The sequence below is a fragment of the Alligator mississippiensis genome, chromosome 3 (assembly GCF_030867095.1).
Source record: "Alligator mississippiensis isolate rAllMis1 chromosome 3, rAllMis1, whole genome shotgun sequence".
Taxonomy (NCBI): Eukaryota; Metazoa; Chordata; order Crocodylia; family Alligatoridae; genus Alligator; species Alligator mississippiensis.
Genome location: NC_081826.1, coordinates 9,917,081 through 9,939,730, shown reverse-complemented (window position 1 = coordinate 9,939,730; position 22,650 = coordinate 9,917,081). Strand labels below are relative to the sequence as shown.

At 44.0% G+C, this 22,650-nt stretch overlaps 1 protein-coding gene across 1 annotated transcript in view; it reads right to left on the bottom strand.

The window, feature by feature from the left end:
* FAM135B (family with sequence similarity 135 member B) overlaps positions 1-22,650 on the bottom strand; it is a 296,951-nt gene that overhangs the window by 92,325 nt on the left and 181,976 nt on the right. Inside the window, exons 4-6 of the mRNA XM_014611456.3 lie at positions 16,712-16,851; positions 11,962-12,032; positions 9,815-9,988 (exon numbers count right to left, since the gene is read on the bottom strand). Of these exons, the coding sequence (XP_014466942.2) occupies positions 9,815-9,988; positions 11,962-12,032; positions 16,712-16,851 (385 nt within the window). The remainder of the gene's footprint in view (positions 1-9,814; positions 9,989-11,961; positions 12,033-16,711; positions 16,852-22,650) is intronic.

Below are 22,650 nucleotides of genomic sequence, written 5' to 3'. Positions count from 1 at the left end.
TGATATGCACAGGCTGATTCTCTGCCAAAATTCAAGGTGTACCTGGCAATAAAAAGCAGAATAAAGTAATTTGGAGGAATGAAGGTAATGAGGGCTAGAAAATGATATTTAGAGATCTGGTTTAGGAATTGGCTTATAGGTAAAGTAGATATTGCATTAGAACAATGATCCAGGAGAACAGCAACAGTTAATTAGTTTCTAAAAGCCTGTCTGTAACAAAGTTTCATGGTCTCAGCCTTTAAGGCCCACCTGTCTGGAGCTAGAAGACAAACCAGCTGGGGAAATTAAAAATGTGAACAGTTTACCCAAAACATGAGATAAAGGTGGCATTAGGTCTCTGTGACCAGCTGCAAAGCCCCTGGGATTTCCGGTTCTCATGGATGGACCAAATTAGGAAGCTGGGCATGTCCAAATTAAGACATTGGTAAATGACCAAGTTAAGATGTATACATCTTAACCCTTGATGGGTTTGTGGAAACAAAGAAATATGCTGACAGTATGACGCCCGAAGGAAACCGGTACCCAGAAATGAAGAGTCATCAGAGGAGAAAGAATACAAAATAGAAAACGAGGGATTTCAGATCAGCAGGAGGTCCCCGAGGGGGGAACCTGAAGCCACCATGGACAGAGGGCACGCCACCCACCTATCTCACTTACCCCAAGGGGAGGGGAGGGGGGGAGTAGGGGGAGGATGGGCCTCGGCCCTTGACCTCCAAGGCTGCTGACGCATGACATTCAAGCAAAAACCACAGGATAGCGCTGTGTGCTGGCTAGGTTTACCATTCTCCTTGTGAAGCCTTAGAAAATGGTAGATAAAAAGAAATCGGGAGGAGGGAGGGGGAACGTATTTTTCTTGCCTTGCCTGCATTACTCTTATCTGCTATCACTTTGTATCAATAAAATTTGCCTATTACCAAATGGAAGAAGTTATGGTCAGTCGGAGGGTTCGGGTCTGCCCAGAACAAGGTATCTGGGTCATAAATCCAGTGCCAATAGATAAGTCTAGGAATTAGGAACTCCGACATAAGATTTGTCCAGAATATTCAACTTTGGCCTAATTCTGTACCTACTGAAGACATTCGGGCACATCCACATGTGTGGATTTTTGGTTCCCTGGGGACAGCTAGTGGCACTGCATCTTGTGCCACCGCTAGCAAACTCAGAAGATGACACTGGATAAGTCATTCAACCTCTACAGACATCAGTTTTCCTAGCTTCCATTTTCCTTCTTTTTTTATTCAAGTGCAATGACGGGGCCACTCATTAATGCATTTCCACTCCTTTTATCTCAAACTTGCTTCATGGTTTCTTCATCTTTAAATCGTTGTGTCCTCTGTCCTTTTCTAGTGAACCCATCTAACATTTTCTTGGTCTTCCTCTACTCTTTGTCCCAATTGCTTTGGTACATATCATCAAATAGTCTACCCTTTCTGCATCCCTTCTCAACACATATCCAAATCATTGCACCATCTTCCTTGAATTTTTGTAACAAAATTATTTCTTGTTCTAGACATTTCTTATTACTTCTTTATCGTATTCCCATCAACCAATTCATTCTGCAGTATTTTTAGTCTTTTTTTCATTAGCTTTCTTCATACTTCAGCAGTCTCTATAAATCATAAGGATAAGATTTTTCCGAACGCATCAAATTTTTTCCTTCTTTCTTTCTTTCTTTTTTTTTAAATCTAAATGACTTTCACCATCCATATTGTAATGCACATCCAAAATGCATTAGCAGCTTATCTAATTCTTATTTTTATGCTGTCTTTACAATTTCCATTCCTTGACACCTTTGTTTTTTTTTAATTCATATATTGTTTCCATATATTCTGGTTCTTGTCCATCTTTGCCCTCTTACTCTTGGTTTCCAGTTCCCCTAATTTTTGTCTTCTCTGTGCTAATCCTTGGTCTGAATTTTCTTATTACCTAGCTTCCTAGTCAGATGTGCTCTGAAACTTATTCTGTCAGTCCTATTAAGTTAATGTTATTGCATAATGAAGAAGTTTCACTACCTTTCTGCATAACGTTGCTTCCTCCTATTTCACCCCTCAGCACTAAAGGTATTACTGCTCCTAGTACTAATCTAAAGAAGCTGTGCATCCTTGTCTTGCTTCTGAACTGTTCTATTTGCGTCTCATCTACTCTCACCACACTCATTGACTAGCTGGTTATGTTTTTGAGCAGCTTGATCTGTTCCCTATACTATTTACCTGCTTCCAGTGGTGTAAAGATTATTTCTTAGTTACTCTATGCTGCTTTGAGATATAAGAAGTGTCAAGGGTCCAGTGCTAAGTATGAGTGGGTCAGACAGGCTAGATGAAAGTACTGTAAGGTAGACGCAGAACTATTTGGGTCATCATGCTCTACAGCTTGATATGTAGTTGGGAGGTGGCATCAAATAGAGTCTCCTGGGGTCTGTCCTAGGTCTGGTATTATTCACCTTCTTCATTAATGATTTGGCCAATGGACAGAGTGCATGCTAAGCAAATCTATGGATAACATCAAGTTGGGTGGAGTTTCAGACACTCTAGGATCCAGAATGACCTGGATGGACTGGAAAAGTGATCCAAAAAAACCCAGATGAAATTCAACAAGGACAAATGCATAGGCCTGCACATGGGACAAGATAACTGCATGCACAAATACAGGCTGGGGAATGAGTGGGTAGGCTGCAGTACTGCAGAGAAGGACCTGGGGGTTACAGTAGACCATAAACTCAATATGAGTCAGCAGTGTGCTATTGTTGCAAGAAAAGTCAACCAAATACTGGGTTGTATTAACAGGAATATCTCTTGCAAATCAAAGGCAGTGATTCTTCCACTCCATTCAATACTGATGAGGCCTCACCTGGAGAACTGTGTCCAGCTCGGGCCGCCGACTCCATGAAGACAGACTGGAAAGAGTCTAGTACAGAACAACAAATATGATTTGAGGCCTGGGGCTGAAAATGGAAAGGCTACAGGAGTTTGGGTTATTTAGTCTGGAGAACATAAAGTGAGGTGGGATTTGATTACAGTCTTCAAATACCAGAAGAGCGATTACACACAAGATGGAGATATGCTTTTCTCTGAGGACATAGGGGACAGGACTAGGAACACAGCCTCAAGCTTCAGCAGGGAATTTGAGGTTGGAGATTAGGTAGACCTTTCTGCCTAGGAGGGTGCTCGAACACAGGAACAGGCTACTTAGAGAAGTTGAGGAATCCACGTGCTCAGAAACTTTCCAGAGGAGATTTGACAGACGTGGCTGGGATGGTTTAGTCAAGGATGATCTTGCCCTGAGCAGGATCAGATGACCTTGTCAGGTACCTTGCAGCCCTACCTCCATACGATTCTGTAATCCTCACCCCGGATGTGGGTTAACGCTCCTGGCAAAGGCAGTGGGAGCTGTGCCTGAATAGAGGCCTACAAGATTTCTCTTCATTTCCATTGTTTTAATAGCGCTATGGGGGTGGAAGGAAGGCCCCGGGTAGAAAGTGGCAAGCTGAAAAATAAAAATCTCCTTCCTTGAAAAAAATAAAAACCCAAAGGAGAACACAGGATTGCCAGCTGTGAGCTGGGGAGGCTCTCGATGTATTTATAGTCATTTCAATGGTTGCTTGTTTGTTTTCGGTTGGGTTACAAATGTGTTCAAATGAATTCCAGGAATTGTTGAATATATGATTCAAGAGACTGCGCTGCCAGCTACGGCACCGGATTTCAGCTCCGTGCTAGGGGACGTGTGCCTTTTATGAGTCTTATTTTTATGGACGATGGCAATTTGACAAAGAGTAACGGCTCTCAGATGTCTGTAGAGCTCCTGGAGGTTTGAAAGCATAAATCAACTGAAGTTAGGGCATAAGCTTTCACTGGAAGGTAAACCCACTTGATCCTGCCGCCTGCTCTATTTACAGGCCAGTCGAGCACATGGGGCTGCCCAGCGTGCCTGGAGGAGGAGGGGGCACGGGATTCAGGCTTGCATGTCAAAGGTTAATTGCATGCTGCTGTTTTGTCTTATAAACAGCAGCACATGCTTACTCCTGTTCAGGTGGCACGGCACAAGGAACCAGGACAGCCTAAAAACCAAATGGCCTCTTTTCCTGCTTTTAGATTCTCTGCAAAACAGACAGGGAGTGTGGGTGTGCATGCACGCACATGTGCTCACACATGTGTGGGTGGGTGGTTTCTTTTATACCTCCATTGTGGACACAACACCAATACCACATATCCCCACCCCCCCCACCTCTTTCCATCCCCAGATGGAACAATGAGGATGAGGGTATTTTCCTTCCAGCCGTGCAAGGCAGTCAGGTCCCCACAGACAAGTCCCTTTTGCTTTCTACGCTCAGCTGTAACTTCTGCAGTGCTCCAGAACACCTGGCCAATCAAACCCCGATTTGCATTCCTCTTCCCCCATTCCCCCTTCCCTCCCTCCCCTCGAATTGCTGTTGGCAAAAGAATTCAGCGCTGGCAGCGCCTCGCTGCAATGCAGCAGTGACTGCAGGAGACGAAGAGTTTACATCTGCGGAGCAGAGCCTGAAGCCCCGATTGTTTGCAAGTGATGGTCAGGCAAACGCTTCTGGGGACCAGTGGGAAGGAGCTGGATGCTAAGGTGGACATCGGGAGGTGCCGTGGCCTGGGTCAATAAGCCGTCACAAAAAACCACATGTGCTACGATCCTACATTTCTTCCTGTGTGTAACACAGGGGTCTGGGACAGAAGTTGCGTTACCCAGTTTGACCCAAATCAGTTCAGTCTGATACTGCATTTGAGCAGGTTTATTTTAAACCAGTTTCAGCCATTCTGAAAGTGGTTTATGGGCGTTGAGCACAGGTTTAAACCAGTTTCGGATCACTTAAACTGGTTGATGTGTAACTTGCGTCTCTCACCCAGCATTTCTAAGCCCTCCCTCAGGGGCAACACTCCCTAGGGCCCCTTGAAAGAAGCCTCGTTAGTGTAAACCTGGAAGCAGCAGCTCTTCACCAGCGTTTGGCTCAGCTCTTTAAAGATAAATGAAAAGAAACACAACCCAGCCGCTTTCTCCTGTGTTATTGAGTGCCACGGCTAGGGAGAAGCAGTAGTTTTGCTTGGAAGGGCCCATGTGAGCCTTGATCCTTTTGTGCTGCTTCAAAGGGAACCTGCTGTTTAGCTTTAAAGGGCTGCGTGGAGAGCTGATTTAAGGTCACAGAGAATCAGGTGACAGTCCAGGTCTATATTTGTTTCCATAGGTCACTGTGGAGAATTGACCCTTTGGTCCACTTGAATGCAAGACCAGCTTTATATCCTATTTCCTCAGACTCTTCACTAAATACATCCACTCCCCAGCGACTCCAAATGTCCATCCTTCACATGGGCCTGTGAACAAAAATCATCTTACTGGATATTACAAACCACAGACTGAACCCAGACAGTGGTTTTATGGCTCATTACAGTTTACCTGCTCTTTGCTACCTCTTAGGTGTCACGGGTAATAGCAACCCACTTCCCTTTTGAATGTTTTATTCTTTCACATAATTAATTTATCTGGCTCAACTGCCCTTCACCTGTTTTGTAGCTGTTTCTAATAATTTCTCTTTGCTCCACATTTTTATAGCCATTTTCCCCGTTTGAGTGACTTTTCATTTATACAATTGAACATTGTTTTATCCAGCGTTTAGCTCCAGCTGTCTCTGCTTCTTTCCCAGACCTGAGGGAGGGCACTTTGGGCATTTATGCATGTGCTCTGGGAGGCTGGGTGGTGGCGGGGGGCGCTTTAATTACTCTGGCTTTAATTAGACTGGTTTTCCCTTAGAGTTTTCCCTTTTCCTAATGGTCACAAACTCCTGGAAGATTGTTTCAACCTCAACATTAGGATAAACTTCTTCACAGCAGGGGTGTCCAGACTGTGGAGTAAGCTCCCTCCAGAGGTGGTGCAATGGCCTACCCTGGAGATCTTCAAGAGGAGACTGGATGGTCGCCTTGCTGGGGTCACTTGACCCCAGTTGCCTTTCCTACTTGGCGTAGGGGGACTGGCCCCCATGATCGTGGAAGGTCCCTTCCAGCCATTACAATCTATGAATCTATGAAAGTGCCCAGAGAGTCGCATGTATCAGTATCCCCATGCTGAAAAAATGATGGCATGGGTGCCTTAATGAAGGCTCAAATGAGCATTAGTTAAATCATCCCTGCTGCCACTTTTCAACCCAAGGTTGCTGATACGCGTGATGCTGGAGTCTGCTGGAGCGTGGTAATCTTGCGATTAATCGAGTCTGCTCCAAAGTTAAATAACATAATTCATCATGTCTGCTCTGACGTTATATAACATGATTAATCGAGTTTGCTCTGATGTGTTCCAATTACAGAGCATCGGAACAGCCTCAGTGTGTGTGTATAGGTGCCCATTGTGCCCAGCAATTTGTCTAACATTTCTTCCAATTATTCTGGTGGTCCAAAGATATTACCAAATCAATCAATCAATCAATCAATCAATATAAACCACCTTGCTCCTCAACTTCCTGGACCATCGTGGCTACAATAATACTCCAAACTGAACACAACTTCTACTAACTTGAGGTTATTGAACCTTTGTTACTGCCAGAGATGCCAAAGACATGAATCCCACACTTCCTTCAGTAACCGAGAGGGCATCTCAAAGTATTAAATCCGATCCGGTAATTAATAAATCAGGACTTCGCCAGGCCAAAGTAATGTTTTGAAAGGCCTGAGCTGCTCTCCAGCTGAGAGCCTACAGTCCTTTGCTTATGCCTACCCTAATGTCAAAAGCTAACAGTGGAAGACCTTTGGCTGAACTACTGTGCCCTTTTAGGACATACTGATCCTTCCCTGACTTCTGCTGGCTGATGGAGGGAGAAAGGTAGTATTTCCTGAGTTATAACTAAGGCAAGAGAGGATGGATTTTGGGAGCCAGAGGAGTCCTGGGCAAGGTAGCATAGGAAAAGCCGAGTGCGGGGTGGGGGGTGGGGAAGGATTGTGGACAGATACTGTTATTTCTTCCATTCTTGGACAAAAAGACTTTAGGATGACAGTGAGTTTGGACTTGATACAGCACGTGAATAGAGCTTGCAAAACACATTTGGAAGAGTGAGAATTGGTTTCCAGATCAGCACTGTGTGCAATCAACTGCATGCATATATTCAGATAAGCAATATAAAAGGTAACGTGCAGACGCTGTTAAGAAAACTTGAGATCGCTAGCAAACTAAATATGAATAGACAACAAAAAAGCTGACATGCATTCCAGCTTTGGCAAATTAAAGGTTTTGCTTTTTATTTTATTTTTTGCTGGGTTTTTGTTTGTTTGTTTGTTTGTTTTTTGTTTTTTAAGTACGCTGTGACAAGATGGAATTTATGATCAAAAAGTTTCTGGGGCTTTGTAAAGAGAATGCCCTGCTTTTAGACCAAAACTCGTGCTATCCAGCTTTTTTTGCAATCATCCCCAGCTTCCCCCAGTGACCTGCAAAGCTGAACCTGCCGACACAGAAGAGGTCTGAGCCACTGGGAAAGAATACTGATCTTAATAGGATGCTTCTGTCTGCAAATACACCAGGCAAAGGAGGTGCTTTCATGCAATTTACCCTGATTTATGGTTGAAGAATTTATGATTGGGTTTCTGGATGTTTATCAAGAGGGAGATAAATCTACAATATTGCACTTTGAAATTATTGTTATTATTGACATAATCAAATGGGGCTTTATATCGTGCTGTCAAACATTTCCATTTCACTGCATCAAGAAAACCCAACGCAGAAACACTGCGGTCTTCATAAATGTCCAAACAATCATATTGTAAGGGTGGAGGTAATAATCCAGCTATAGAACAGTTGTTCCTCATGTGTTTTTTCTCTAATAGTAATAATCCCACTTTGAAAGCTCCTTTCATTAGAAGATAACACACCAATAAGCCTGATAACTAGTGCTGTTCTGTCCACTTTCAAATAATGGGGCACACAGGCATTAAAGTCATCCTAGCAGAAGGATCAGAAGAGGATACTGTGTGATATCATAGTTCACCATTGAAAAGCCAACATACACCAGCAGTTACCTACCAGCAGAGCTAGCAACTACCCATAACTAACTCATATGATTGGTCTAATAAAAGATATCAGATTCACCCAAGGAACCTTGTCTGCCTATGTCCTTAGACCAACACGGCTACAACCTACACCCCTGCATAATTTTCTATGGTACTTATATTCATAGATTCATAGATGTTAGGATCGGAAGGGACCTCAATAGATCATCGAGTCCAACCCCCTGCATAGCAGGAAAGAGTGCTGGGTCTAGATGACCCCAGCTAGATACTCATCTAACCTCTTCTTGAAGACTGCCAGGGTAGGGGAGAGCACCACCTCCCTTGGGAGCCCGTTCAGACCTTGGCCACTCGAACTGTGAAGAAGTTCTTCCTAATGTCCAGTCTAAATCTGCTCTCTGCTAGCTTGTGGCCATTATTTCTTGTAACCCCCGGGGGCGCCTTGGTGAATAAATCCTCACCAATTCCCTTCTGTGCCCCCGTGATGAACTTATAGGCAGTCACAAGGTCGCCTCTCAACCTTCTCTTGCGGAGGCTGAAAAGGTCCAGTTTCTCTAGTCTCTCCTCGTAGGGCTTGGTCTGCAGGCCCTTAACCATACGAGCGATATGGTCCCTGTCACTGTGGTGTATGAGCGCCTCAACCTCAATCAGCATTTGTTATCACAACACCTACTGATGGGCAGCATTATTGCCTCCATTTAAAGGTGGAACACAGATGGCATAAAGGCCATTTCTACGAAGGTATTTTGTAGGTATGACCCCTACTTAGGCATCTAACCAATTAGTTTCAATGACAGTGAGTAGAGGCTGGGAATACGTGATTTTCCCAGAGTTCCCCAGGAAGCTTGTGGCAGAGAAAAGAACTAAACTTGGATCACCCATGCCTTAAGCTTTTCTCTGTCCAGACAGTAACTACTGACCAAGTGCAAGCACCGTAGGAGGGAACAGTCTCCTGACTCAATTGTACCATTATTTGAACCTGGCCAGAATAGAGAACAAATCACAGCACAACCAGCCCTACTTGATTTGAAAGACTTCTGAATTATTTTCTTCTAATTTTGAAGCAGGTGTTACATTGTAGCTAGATCTCCCCTCCAGCAGTCGTTATCACTCGCGACATAGTAAAACTCAGATTCTGCCAGGAAGGAACATCACATTCATCGGCTGAACTGAACTAACACTCTCTCACGTCCTCCCCACCAGAATATCATGTTACTAATCAAAGCGGTGCTGAATGGGGGTCTACTGGAGAGCAGGACTCCACCATGCTCAGTAATTATAAACCAATAGTGAAAGACAGTGTGAGCTCTGCATTGCTTTCAGTTCAGGGAGATAAATCGGACAAAATATGGGGAAGAGAAAGTAGTAAACTTACTCCAAATACCACTGAAGCCCAAGTGAGCCCATCCATGAGCTTTGAATAAGGCCCTGAGTGACTTGCCATAGTTCATGCAGGATGTCTGTTGCAAAGCCAAGATCTGAACCCAAATCTCCTGAATCTTAGTCCTGAACCCAAAAAAGCACAAGACCATAGATTCATAGATGTTAGGGTCGGAAAGGACCTCAATAGGTCATTGAGTCCCACCCCCTGCATAGGCAGGAAAGAGTGCTGGGTCTAGATGACCCCAGCTAGATGCTTATCTAACCTCCTCTTGAAGACCCCCAGGGTAGGGGAGAGCACCACCTCCCTTGGGAGCCCGTTCCAGACCTTGGCCATCTATCCTTCCTTAGCCACGCTGGCTACTAGCAAACATTTGCAAGAGCACACGCCTACCGATACAGCCATCCCCATCCCCTCTGCCTTTTACCTGATCAGCGGTTGGTGTAATGCTACCAGCGAGGCATGCACGGTAACGGAGATCACTGACAGGTGGAAATAGTCGAACATGACGGGAACGTGGTGGTGCAGGCCTCTCTTTGGGTGGAAGTGAAGACACAGAGTGCGGCTGCTTATCACCGGGATGGCAGGAACATCTCTCAGCCTGAAGGAGAGGTTTGCAGGGGTCAGCAAAGCCTGAAGGGGTCATCATTTATAACATCATTCAAAGCAGCAAAATGGGGAGATGGCAGCATGCACTGAACGTGAGTACTTCCTGGTAGCCCTCCCAGACACCAGAGTGCTTACTCCATTGATGTGCTTATCTCTCCATTGTACTTGTAACCAGTAGAAATGTAAAGATTATGAAGCTACTGAAAGGCAACAAATCACAGGAGATGATAGAAAAGAGGGGCCCCATTTGGGTTTCCTTGACAAACAGTTCACTTCTTCCTTCAACTCCTAATCACACCAGAGGAAAGTGCTTGGGGGTGTTTAAGACCAGTGGGAAGAAGTGCATATCAGAGTGTGCAGGCAATTTAAATGGCACTAACCAGAATTTAATACCAAAAGTGAAGTCTAGCACAAAACAGCCTGCTTTTCCTCAGGGCAACTAAGGGGTAGGCTTGTTATTGCAGGGCGTTGAAAACCACCCAGAGCATCCTTGGAAATGACTGACACTCTCCTGGGGTCAAAAGCAATCAGCACTCTTGTAGTAGAGATGATATCTTTTATTAGACAAAAAAACCCAAAAAAACTTTTTTCTTTCTGCAAACATCTTGTTGGTCTAATAAAAAGATACTACGTCTACTACAAGTCCCGATTGCTTTTTCCTCTAGACCGGTACAGGTACAACCTGGACACCTCTCCTGGGGTCAAGACACTCTCCCTAGAACAGACCGTCTGACCTGGGAAATAACTCGAGTGGCTCTTCATGTGGAGAGAAGACAATAATTAGTAGTTTTCAGCCTGCTTGTGAAGATAAATAATCCACGCCTGCAAAAACCACTTTGTGCATTGGCCTCCTGCGGTTATTATATCTGATTTTCATTCCAGTGCAATATCTAAAACAGCAGTCTGGATAAATAGGGACACTTGCAGGCTGAGAGCTGGAGTTGGCAGGGGCACATACTTTTTTTGTCCTTTCTGCTATTTTCTTTTAATGCAATATTCGCTACCCTCACAGACCCAGTGAAACCCCTCTGGGTGCATTTCTCTTCGCTCTCAGTTTAGCCTTGAAAAGAGCATTGAAGTTTGACCTCAGTGGTGCACAAGCCCCAGCTTCAGTGGAGGATTTCACACTAGAAGGTGCGTTTTTATTTGAATGAACTGGTGTTTCGGACACTGAAGTAGTACAAACCTGGCCATTCTCCACTCCTCCTTTAGAAGAAAACGAAGACTGACATTTAAATTTAGAGAGAGCTGTTAGTCTGAAGTCAGGCAGAAGGCAAAGTCGATCTGAACCTCATAGACTAAATCAGAGATGTATAAGCTTTCGCAAACAGCCGTTTCATCAGATGCCATGAAGGGACTGCCCCTTCACACCTCTGCATCTCTGACTTAGTAACATTTAAAGTTAGAACCATCAAGTTTTAACAGGTTTTTCTGATGTGCAGCCAATTAACACATACCAAGCAGAAGTATCTGCTACATGGAAATGATGCACAGATTTAGGACCTAACATTTCCACCTGTTCTTCCACAGCCCTCGTACCATTCAGGGAGATTTACATTGAATTGCAATGGTTTCAGCTCTCAAAGAGGAGACGAAATGGTAAGGCTCCAAAATAATGCATGAGACAAACCATTTCTTTCTAAGAGGTGAGAGACCCCTGCAGCGATTGCACTTAAGTATCTGGTGTACAGGATTGCTTTGCTCAGTCACAGACTTGCCTCCCACTGAGTTGAAAGGTAGCAAAGTTGGGACAGTGTACTGCAAATGCAGAACGTCTTATTGCAGAGAGAGGAGCAAGAGATGGAAAGAACAGGCAGCGGTCCCTCCTCCGAGGGAGCATGAAAGCAAATCAAAGATATCCATTTTTCCATAAGATCCTTTAACTTCTATCAAATTCATGTTACCAATATGGGGGGAAAAAAGAAAGCCCCTACAATATCAACTGAACTTTTCAATGGTACTTACAGCTGCTCACTATCGGTAAAGTGCAGGTCCAACTTGAGCTGAAAATCGGCTTCGCTTAACGCATCTTCCACCTACAAAAGGAAAGCTGAGCTGAGTCAATGTCATAAATCACACAAAGCCCAAATGCAAAGGAATTATATACATTTTCCCTGACAAAGCAAATGCAAAGAAATACAGCAGAAAAAAAAAAACAAAAAACAACAACCCAAAACAAACCCTGATGAACTGTGTAAATAAGACATCTGGGCAAGAGAACTATTTTTCTGGCACAAAAGATGGGAGAGCCCCTGCTTGGGTTGAGAAATCTCAATACAAATTCACTTTGGGATGAAACTGAAATGAGTTGGGTTTCAGAGCAGGAGAAACATCATTCAACATCACTAAATGGGACACATTTTTGAACATGTCACAGACATCACTTCTGGACTCTGAACCAGCTCAGAGGTGTTTCGAGATCTAACGCTTTGGCTGAAGTCCATCATACTAAAAACTTAGTCCAGGCATACTTATTCTCCAGTATCCAGAAATTTGAGAAGCATGGGAAACCACGGTCTTTATTAGATAAAATAATTATTGTTTACTCATACCGAGATAGTACCTATGACCTTCCAGCAGGGATCAGCCTGTAATGTGTAACAAAGATACAGGCTCTGCCCAAAGACCTAACCGTCTATACAAGTTAGAGACAGAAAAAGCTCTGTTATCTCCTTAAGTCCAAATCCTTTTAGGGAAAGATTGCTTCCCAGAAAACTTTTTAAATACAGTCTCATATTTAACTTCAGATGTCCCAAATAAAGGGAAGCCCAATTGTTTCACTACAGTTAAGTTTGGGGAAAGCAATGGCTACATTTCCATCTGTGTTCATATGGACTTGTGGTGCTCAGCCAAGAACTATTGCAGAGATCAATTATTTGAGCTGAAACAACCAGAAGTTAAGAGGTTATTGCTGCCAATTAAACCATCATGGTTCGGCTTCAGAGGTAATATGCCTGGGACCCAAATGGAGAGCAGGAAGACTCATATTGCTCAGAGCCACTGAGTCTCTTTGGAATCTGAGGAGGAAAGCACTTTTTTGGATCACGTTTGGATTTTCCCCCTCAAACAAAACGTGAAGGATAAGCCGTGTCTTTTTCTTTTCTTTTTTTTTTTTTTTTTTAAGTGAAAGGTTAGAATCTGTAAAATCTTCATGTACCACGTGATTGGACCAAAAAAGAAACAGCAAAGAGGCCAGATCTGGCCTATTTGCATACTAATCGGTTCCCTGGTAAACCGGGCTCACCGTCAGGGAAATTTTCCTCATGTTATTATTACGGAAAATAGTTTAATTCAGTCTTATATGCTAGGACACAAAGTGAGCTGTCAGTTATTGTCAATTCTCCATAGAAAGGATGGGTTTCATGAAACGCCTTACGGTTTAATACAATTATAAGCAATTATAAGTGCCGAAAATACAATTTGAAGAATGGAAACAGAACCATGTCACCCAACCGCTGTCTGGTTCGTGTTTCCTGAATCCTTTTTCTCAGGCAGCAATGCAAACCTAGTAGAATTTAAAACCAGTTCATTTGCTAGCGAAACCCACCCATTTTGGAGGGAGGTTTAATATAGTACGACAGAGCTGTACAATACTGGAGGACAGAAATTGAAGAAGGTAGTACAGGCACCCCTCACTTAACGTTGTCCCGGTCCATGTTGTTTCATTATTACGTCGCTGATCTATTAGAGAAGATACTCATTTAAAGGTGCGCGTTGTTTGGTTATGACGTTCTTTGGCTGCCGCCTGCTAGTAGGTGACTGCTGTGACGCAACTGCATTTGCTTAACATCATTTTGCTTAAAGTTGCATTTTTCAAGAACGTAACTATGACGTTAAGCAAGGAGAAGTTGTATCAGAACGTGAGCACTGCCCTCTTGGATAGACAAGGATCTGTTTAGCAGCATATCAGGTACCCCTACAGCTACCCTACCACTTAGAGGAAGTATTTTGCACCCCGCCACGAGAGGCCTTGTATCAGTAACTCATTACAGCTATACCAATAGCATCAAGCCTACTTAGGCAAGCATGATTCAAACAACAGCGTGCAAAACATGCTTCAGCTGAATTTGGCAAAGGTAAAACTTTACCCAGTTGATTTTTTGAGGGGGAAGATCATTTAGCATTCCACAAGGAGGTTGCTTTGTCATAAATAATCAAAGAGGCATCTTGCCTCTTCCAAAAGAATCAGGTCTTCTGCAAGGAAGGACATGACAGCTCATGGTGGGAACAAAGAAAGAACTCCGGTCTTGGCGTACTGAACGTCTCTCCTTGTTTGTGTGCGTTTCCTGAAACGTCCGGGAGCAGATTTATCAAAATAAGAAGGGATTTGTTGCTTTAATTCATTGCGACTAAAAAAACCTGAAAATCATAGTAACAAATAAGCCCCTTGGAATTATGGTCTGAATGGAAATTGAGAATGCAATCCATGCATAGTGCCTTAAGCCAGACACATCCCTGAGAGATGTGGAAGAAACTTGGGTCCAGACCCTGAATGGTGTTAAGTATCGATAATGCTGGAGAAAAATCAACAGAAGTTATGGATGGGGAAGCTTATTAAGAGCCCAGTTTAGTGAGGGGCTCAGGTCCGTCAGTGCTGGGAGATTTGGGGGTGGAAGACACTTGGACTAAAGGTTCCCATGTAACAGAGAACAGCTCCAATTCAAAGTCTGTTTGGAGACCCCAATGTTGGGTATGGTACAAGACCTTGCATCTTGCCATAATAAAGAATCGCACCACTTCTTAAACAGGAGGAAAGTTTCCCCCCACCACTTCCCGGGCTCGATTTGTGAAAGAAAGAAAGAATTGAGAAGTCAAAGCACTGTTTAAAATAAATAAAACAAATGGGTAGATCCAGGGTTTTATAAAGGGGGGTGCAGGATCAGTGACCAGTGCTGCAGGCGTGGTTTCACCACTCCTCTGGACTGATGATCAGGCACATCTACTTGTAGTGCACTACTAAAGAGATCTGTTTCCATATTTAAGCTTTTCTAGGGCTATGTCAGTAGAGCAGGAGGGGAGAATCTCACCCAAGTCTGTGTTGTTACTTTTTTCATACCAAGGTCTTTGTCGACAGCTTCTTCCCCTCCCCCCCATCCAAATCTTGTGAGTACTAGGTAGCAATGCATATAGCTTATTTACTGCAATATTCCTTAAATTGAGCTCCGACAGCCAAAATGCACAGAGGGTATTAATTCAAAAGCTCATATCACCCAGTCTAACTTTATTACTCATTTACCATCTCTTCCTTTTATAGGCAAGAGACACAAGTGGAGGGTCCTCTATTCATAGTCAGACCAAGAAGCACCTGACCCTGCTACTTACCTAAGTAGGTGCTTCTCACCTCTGGGGAAGAGAGGCAATGTAGGGATACAGCTATGTGACAAATAAAGGCTGCAAATATTGGAAGAAAATGTGCTGCTATTTCTGAGTGACACAACATTAGCATTGCTTGTTATTTCATATTTTCCAGGGGCTCACTAATTGCATTTGGAGCTGTGTAAATACATGCAGTGACAGGGGGCTGACTCTCCTTCCATTTTAAACCAGTGCAAATCAGGAGGTTTTGTGTCAAATCTGCATGACAATGGAAAATCAGGCCATTGTTATTTCCCCAAGGAGCTTATTACTCAAGCCAGGCTGAGATGCATCATTCATAGGAATGAATTTTAGCTGGTCGGAGGGGAATCTTGCAGGTTTTCTTTTATTTCCAACAGGAGCAGCACTGTCCTGAATATGAATATAAAATCATCTCAGCTCATAGCCATTCAGCCCTCTTGAAAGCCCCTGGACCCTGAATGGAGAGGGCCTTCCAGTGGGCACATTGCACAGGGTAAAGAGAAAACTAATCTCTAGTAAGCTGTTAGAATGGTTTTCTAACAATCCCCGATAAGGTTGCAATGATCGATCTCTTAATGGGAGCACAAATTAAATTGGAACTAAACATTTATGCAGACAAAGTAGGAGATCGATCACACCATATGGAAGAAAAGGAGAGGGAAAGCTCATGCAGTGAGCTGAAACTTGATTTTTCAGCAGTTTTAACTCTATCACTTGCACGGGGGTTGAAGCGAGCTAACGCGGGAACTCTGCATCTGGTCCGCTTTGCAATTCAGGTCCGGACAAGGAGGGGGGTTTACATCTCCAGCCCTAATCCAAACCATTCCGTGCCCTGTGCTTTCCTGAAGGCCAAACCAGGGCCTTATTTTTGAAGCTGGGGAAACTTTGCAAGAACAGCGGATACCATGAGACTGGCACCCTAATGGAGAGCCATTGTTAGTGTTGCAGCTGGCTTTAGTGCAGGTGGAGCGTTGGAAGGCAGAATGCACCAGGATGCTAGTGTGAGCACAGTCCATGTATGGCACCAACACCTTTCCCTACATTGCAGAGGGACATGCACTACTGATCCTCCCTCCTCCTCCTCCTCATTAGCTCAGAGGGAAGGTGGCTCCAGAATCCTCATCCTTATGAGAACAACCACCATTGAGGTACCGGCTAGAGAAATGAAGTCCACCTGCAGACTGAACACTTCTCCTGTGCTCCAACAAGCACCAAGAGAGAGCACAGGGACAAGTCCACATGAACCCAGTGAAGTCAGAGGACAGATGACCCTGGCCTGGTCCTCAGTTTCAACTCAGTCTCAGAACCCAGTGGAAAGCTTGGGATCAGCACTTATGGCCTATCTCACCTGCTTTATTTACCTCTCAGAAGAACTTACCCTCTCGCCATCTAGTAGGAGGTGAACCCTGAAGTTCATCGATTCGTTAAGAACAATCTCTTCGTTCCTGTACAAGATCTGAAACACTCTGCTGTAGACGTTGTTCTCATGAACACAGGCTGAGCAGAGGCTGGAGTCACCTGTGCAAAACAACAGAGCATTGATTTGATTACTGCAATGAGATCATGTTCTATTGTACATGTTGACTTCCCCGATTAACCAGGCCCATTGTATCTGTACTTGTAATTAAACACTTGCATTCCCGATAATTGATGTTAATGAGTCAGAATGTTATTGCAGGATAAAGGTCCCCTGCTGAGGCATTTCATGAAAACAACTGTTAAACTAAAGCAGACAGACTGGATTTCCAAGTGGGAGTTGCTGACCTTGCAACAGCATTAATTTTGGTGACATTTTCTCCTAATGAAGGATAAGCCTTGAATTGTTCTCCTAGGAGGCTTAATACACAAGACTGTAGATTTCTGGTGTCTATCAGAATGACTTGGATCTGCAAAATTTGGCTGCAAATCTTAACAAGAGAAGGATCTTGGGATTTCTGACACTTCTAGGAAGCCCCATTACTAGGTTGGAAATGCTAACAGAACCGCCCCTCTCTGCTGTAAGGTGAAATGCAAATGTGCAAAGGAGCCTGAAAATGAAACTCAATGGAGAAAAAGCCTGAAAAAAACTTTTCTAAGCCTCCTTCGGATCTGGAGAAAGAGACAGCTGCCATTTTGGCTTACACAGATGAGACAATAGTGGAGATCTCCAGCTCTAAAACCACGAGCTGCTACAGCTTGACCTAACGAGCCAAGCTCTTTTAGATCGGGATAAATAGACTCATGCCCAGACACAGCTGGGAGTGGGTGCAAGCAGATTTGTTTGATCTTCAAATGGTGGATTACACTAGCTATGGATTCACCAGCTTTCAGTGCCATTGTTAATCCGGCCCTGGATACACATTGGCAAACCAGGCCCAGGCCTAGGGCCCTAAGTGAAGGGGCCTAATTGTGCTTATTTTACATATTATAATTATTGAGTGAAAAAAGTAATATAAAAAAAAAATCACCTTCAGCTAGGGTCCCATGAGTTTGTTTGCCTAGGCCCACTAAAGGGTTAATCTGGCCCCAACTGTATCCATAAATGACCTAAGAGTCTCCGAAACTCTCAGGTTGCACTATAAGTACTTAACAGGAAATCCAGGAAATAACATTATTACTTCAGAGGAATAACATTCCTTCAAAGTTTCCTCGAAGCTAGGCCTAACCAGAGCCCTACTTGAATCCTGAAGGAGCCCCAATTTTTGGAGTATGATGCACAAGCAGAGGTTGGCTGATGCTTTGCTGGAATTCAGTTCTATGAACCCGGTGATATGAGAGTGCTCCTGTCCTTAACCAAAACCTTTGTTCAGAGATGAGACCTTTTATTAGATCAACTAAGAAATTGCAAAAAAACCCCTACCTTTTTCTGTAAGCTTTCGGGCTCACACACCCTTCAGCAGGCTCAGGGAAAGTTAAAGATGGTAGAAAGTCCCCATAGGTAGTTTCTTTTCGTCTCAGACCAACACAGCTACCAAATACATCCCTGACTTTAACACAAATCTGTAAAAGTGCAGGGTTCGCTGTCTTGGAAAAGAGGTAATGCTGTGATCCCTACTCGAACAGGTCATTAGACCCATTCTTTTATAAACAGGAATGCACATTCACTGCGTGCTTTCTTGCATGGGGGTCTGTATACAGTGGCTTTTATTCTACATCTTTGGCAAGGGCACAGTGCTGTTCAGGAGGTCTGAGTGATCGCTGATTACTGACACACACACAGGTCAAAAGGAGGCAATCTTGCTATATGAAAACCTTTGCTTTGGCTTTGCTCTTCTCATATTATTTACAACTAGGAGCCCTGGCTGAGTATATTATTAATGAAGCAGCGTGGAAGACTTCCAACTGTGAATTTTATTTGTAACACTTAAAAAGGAGAAGCTGGGACTGACTTATAGGCCATGGCTGGCAGATAAATTGAGCTTCCATAATAATATACATATATATATATACTTATCTATCACCTGTCTGCTAGGGTCAGGCAAAGGTGACCCTGCAAAAGTCTGCCGTCTAACAGGAGATATATTATGAGAAAAAATAAGATCAGACCTGGGGACATTAATGACACAGTCCGTACGGCTGAAACTCAAAACAATTCATGTCATTTCTCTTAACGCTGATTTGTATCCGGCAAACTGAGGACCACACAAAACGTTTCCTCCACCCAACTCCTCCTGCACATGCAGTGTAGACAGTCCATAGAAATACACTTTTACTTTCTTGTGCTTCAGTTAGAAGACTTGAGCCTGATTAGCTCTTCAACGGCACGCAGTCATATTTATTTTAATTTAAACCTCATCATTTGCAAGATACCAAGGAAATGATATTACCGATATAATGTATTCTCATTCCTTTCTGGCGGACAAAAGGAGCTTTACGTTATTTGATTTGGATATTGATATACTGACTCTCTTTGGAGATGGAAAGTTTAATGTGATTTTCATCTTAAACACACTCCTACCCGGACCACTGCCAACACGTAATTGGTTTAAAAGCTAGATTTGCAAGGTGGTGTAATAGCCACCATTTTTTGTTGAGAAGGTCAAAGACAAAGACAGCCAACAATCCCCAAGATGTTATGTATCCATGTGAATTAATACAGTGCCATGGTGCAAAGTCCCTTCTCAAACCCGCAGCAGCTTTGCAATTTGGCATTGTCTTGATGCACAGAGATCTGCGCTCGCAGTGGTCTGCGGAGCTCCAGAGCAAACCGCTGCAGCACGCTAGCTGCCTAATCATGCCTAATGCTGAGCCCTACTCGCTCACAATATTGTGAAGAATGCAGCCTTCACTTCTGCGTCTGCCCCTAGACACTGCTACACAAGGCTTGAAAGCAGTGCTTGGTCCTTTGCAGAGAGCAGGGCTCTTAGACTGGATGCTGGCAACCTGCCCCTCTGGGCACAGTGGAATAGCAACAGCTTTGCGGTGTCAAGGGACTTCTGTGTTCCTACTATATAAAGGCTGGGGTTTAGTTGAACACATGTACACTGCTTTAAGAGTGAATCGATGGCTACTCCAGACACTCAGGGCTCTTCATTTCCTCTGCAAGAGTGAATGTCCCTGTTGGCAGCTCATCCTTTGCAAGTGCCTGCTATATTGAGAGGCTAGTGATACTTTGGGTTAATGCATAACACATATGTACACACACACCACTTATTTTTTAAGGTTTCAGTTGCCAATTTCTCTGTGCAAATAGGACAATTTTGATCACCCGCAGCCATTCTAGTGATACAGCTGTCCCCAGTTTCTTTGCGAATTCTGGTACCATTCACCCACTCCACCTTCTCTCCTCCCAAATTAAAACAGAAATCAGGAAACGGATCGCCAAAGCCCTCTTTTTTCCCCTTTGGCAGGGGAAGGTATTACTGGAAGATCACGGGATTTCAAACAACCACATGCTCTTTTCCCCCCACCTTGTCTCACAATTAAATCGTGGGGTCAGCAATCCTGTGATAAGACATTAAAATACAAGGTGGATTCACCTCATCCTTATTCAAAAGACTTCTTCTGTAGTTTGAAATTTCAGAATCTTTTTCTCTGGTCGGAATTTTCAATTTTCTCCTATCTTTTAAAATGTAGACAGCTGTCATTGCATTACAGCCTACAAAGACTCGCTCATCATATGTGAAAGACAGGTTAGGCTCCATCAGATGTTATTAAACAGGACCTGCCTATGCCAGCCTTAAATTCACTGTACCAGCCCCAGAGAAATCATTATACGTTGGGTAAATGTTATAACTCCTTCCCTCTGCTTTCAAAACTGCCTTCACCCTTAGGAACAGAGTGCCATCAAACACTTCTACCCACCTCGCCTTAAACCGACTGACCTTCATCTCCCACCTCAATGTCAATTAGCCCAATAATGAGAAGACACATGTGAGCTATTAAAGACCTGAACTTCATCACTCCCCACTGAAGCAAGACAAACTAACTATATCCTGCTAGGGACCCATCACTTCCCCTTCATTGGGTGGGGGTATGACTACCACCACTTCAACTCTGCCATGATGCTCCTGCTACACCTTCCACCACTGAAGACAGCTACTCCTAGCAGCAATTGCCACTGGAGCATGGGTGGCTACTGCCAGCTCATGGGGAGGGAGCAGTCCCAGTCCTCTGTATTTGCAGCTGGGGTGCTGGAGGGTCAATAAAAGCCATTTCCGAAGAGCCCTTCCAAATATGTGTCCACTGGAGTGATGATAATGTAGAGTTGCTCTCAGGGATGAGGGTCCTCACTGACATGTTCTGTGTCTAAGAAGCTTGGAAATGTCTTTCTATGCTGCTTGCAATGACTTGATGTGAATGAAGACTGGCTTATTTCTCCCTTTCCTGTGACTGAGACTGCCCTTCTGACTTGTATTCCCATGAAACCACTGGTACTTTTGCAGCTATGGCCATATAAAAAAAATATGCCCCATGGTAGCTGAACCTTTCATTTTTAAGTACCCATCTCACATGCAACACCTGACTGGAGGGTCACCCAGCTACTGGTCCTGTAGGATAAAGTGCACAAAGAGCTGGGTCCCAGCACCGCTGCCATGCCTCTACTTTCTCTCCTCTCCCCTACACAAGTGCCTTAATTTTGCATTTCTTCATTTCCAGTGTCTTACATCTAACACCACTTTTGGGGGTGCCCTGATCCTAACTAACATGGGGGGGGGGTGTGGTGGCAGGCAGATAGAGGGGCTCAGACTCTACTCCCAAATCCCAGTGTATATGTAGAAATATGGGATTTACAGTTCCCCGAATTTTCACTCACCACTGTCACTCAACCCTGCTTCCTCCTATGCACCTGTCCTCCCCTCGATCCAAATCTTAGCTTGCCAACTACCTATCTCCATTCATCCCCCCTCCCTTCACTGCAACCCCAAATCCCTTTCTTCTATAGCCCCCTGCTATAAGTCCTTTCTCCTATAGACCCCCCCCCTCCAGCCAGCATTCAGACATGTCACTTGTTTCCTCTTAAAAAGAGTTTGAGAGTCGCCAAATTCCCTTCTGTGCCCAGATTCCCGCGCCATAAAAATCTTTCACCAGCATCGCATCATGGAGACATACCTACAGCTCCTTCTCTGACTGCTCTCTGGGACAGGTTTCACATTTGCAATGCCTGGGTAGTGCAGAGATTCAAAGACCGGAGAACGCCCTTTTGAGTCACCCAGGTCACACGAATGCTAGCTGGCTAGAATACCTATCGGACGGTCTCTATCCATCTACACACCACAATCTCTTTGGCGCACGGATGTTCAAGAACCCCACCGTCTAGAAAGCTAAATTCTTCCTTTAACCTTTTTAATATGACTTCTCCAACAAATCAGCAGGTGCTGGGCACGAGCTGGGATCAGCGCTGATCTGGTGGGAGACAGCCAGAGCCACTGCTTGAGTCTCAGGCAAGCACAAAAGAAGTGGGTAGAACCTGGGCTTTATGGAACATGTTTTTCAGGGCACGGGGGAGCCTGCCTTTGCTCTTATGGCCCCAAATTCAGGCTGCCATTTTACATAGCATGTCCACAAGGCAAAACAAATGTTGAGCCAGTCTGAGTTAGCAAGCAAATTTTTGAGCAGTTGGAAGAAAATTTGACCTTTGAACAGTAAAAAAAAAGGATAAAAATCTTCTCAACCTTAACTACAGCCCAACTAAAGCGCTCCTGCAATAAGCAATAATACACATCTCGAATGCCCCTACCCTTTGACTCTAACATTTCTCACAAGATACCAGAGGTTATCAAGAAACGCTTGCGATTTATCCCATGGTTAGTCGTCTTAAAATGGACTAGTTCATCTAGCATAAATGTTGCATTCAATGATGGAAACAAATCCAGCTGGAAATACCAATGCCAGTTT